A 1629-nucleotide genomic window follows, 5' to 3' on the forward strand; every position below is an offset into this window, starting at 1 on the left:
GGTGTATGTTAGTGGAAGAACACTACCTCGCAATCGTACCGTGGTATGACAAGATTGGGGTGATCCAACAAACCAAGAGTTAGAACAATTGTATCGGGCACTCACACAAAGACACACGCAAAAGCTAGCAAATATGAGTCAAAAACAATGTTTAGGGTTTGGTGCTTGGGTAAACATCCCAGCCCGTTCCACATATATATATATGACCAATACAACATACACGTCCATATACAACACGTATAGGCGTGTGCTACAAGTAAGACAGAGTTAGATGATAATTACAATTCTAACACTCCCCCTCAATCTAAACCGCTATGAAACAAAGGTTAAGATTGAACCGGAATCTATCTAACATCTGTCTAGTGGCTGGCTTAGTAAACACATCAGCCAATTGGTCATGAGTGGATATGAACCTGACATCCAAGTCACCAGCAGCTACTCGTTCTCGCACAAAGTGAAAATCAATCTCTATGTGTTTCATCCGAGCATGAAAGACTGGATTCGCCGTCAGGTATGTCGCCCCTAGATTATCACACCACAATATGGGAGGACGCTACCGAACAACACCAAGTTCCTTGAGTAGAGAATTTACCCAAATAGCTTCAGCAGCTCCATTAGCCAATGCTTTATACACTCTGCCTCAGTACTAGATCTCGAGACAGTAGGTTGCTTCTTTGCACTCCAAGAAACAAGATTTGGACCAACAAATACTGCAAACCCACTAGTGGACCGCCTATCATCAACACATCCAGCCCAATCAGCGTCTGTAAAAATACTGATGACAGTAGATGTGGACCTGTGGAAACGTAAGCCTGTTTCCAGTGTCCCTTTGACATAACGTAGAATACGCTTGACAGATTCCCAATGAACATCCGTGGGCTGTGACAAGAACTGACAAACTTTGTTGACAGCGAACGAGATATCTGGCCTGGTATGTGTCAAATACTGCAATCCACCAACTACACTGCGATACCGATGAGCATCATCTGAACTGAGTGGAGTACCGGTGTCTCTCGCCAAGGTCTCAGATACAGAAAGTGGAGTGGTGGCCGGGTTACAATTCTCCATGTTCACTCGATGAAGAAGATCAAGTGCATACTTTCGTTGAGTCAAGGTTAGCCCCCCTGAATTGTAAGTGGCCTCCAATCCAAGAAAATATTCCAACTGGCCCAAATCCTTGATAGGAAAATTACTGGAGAGAGCTCGAACCAGAACATCAACAACCTCTGGAGTAGAGCCAGCAATGACAATGTCATCGACATAGACCAACATAAAAATCTGCACTCCAGCGCGCGAGTAGAAGAACAAGGATGTATCCGCCTTAGAGTAGGAGAAACCAAGTCGATAAAGAAGCTAACTCAGGCGAGCATACCACGCACGCGGCGACTATTTCAGACCATAGATGGATCGCTGAAGCTTGCAAACATGAGAGGGATACCGAGTGTCCTCGAAACCAGGCGGCTGTTGCATATAGACATCCTCAGCCAAAAACCCATGCAGAAACATATTACTGACATCCACCTGCCGAAGACACCATCCGCGAGAAACTGCGAGAGACAGTATAATACGAACTGTGGCAGCCTTCGCCACCGGGCTGAAGGTATCTCCATAGTCAATCCTATGCTGCTG

The 1629-nt window shown here is 45.5% G+C and overlaps 1 protein-coding gene across 1 annotated transcript; it reads right to left on the reverse strand.

Annotated features, from left to right (window-relative positions):
* Positions 1–588: 588 nt before the first annotated feature.
* On the reverse strand, positions 589–1068 carry LOC127303312 (uncharacterized mitochondrial protein AtMg00810-like). The gene has a single exon (XM_051334057.1). The coding sequence runs from the start codon at positions 1066–1068 to the stop codon at positions 589–591; it is 480 nt and encodes a 159-aa protein (XP_051190017.1).
* Between the last annotated feature and the right edge of the window lie 561 nt (positions 1069–1629).

This window comes from Lolium perenne, chromosome 5 (genome assembly GCF_019359855.2).
Source record: "Lolium perenne isolate Kyuss_39 chromosome 5, Kyuss_2.0, whole genome shotgun sequence".
In the NCBI taxonomy this organism is placed as follows: domain Eukaryota; kingdom Viridiplantae; phylum Streptophyta; class Magnoliopsida; order Poales; family Poaceae; genus Lolium; species Lolium perenne.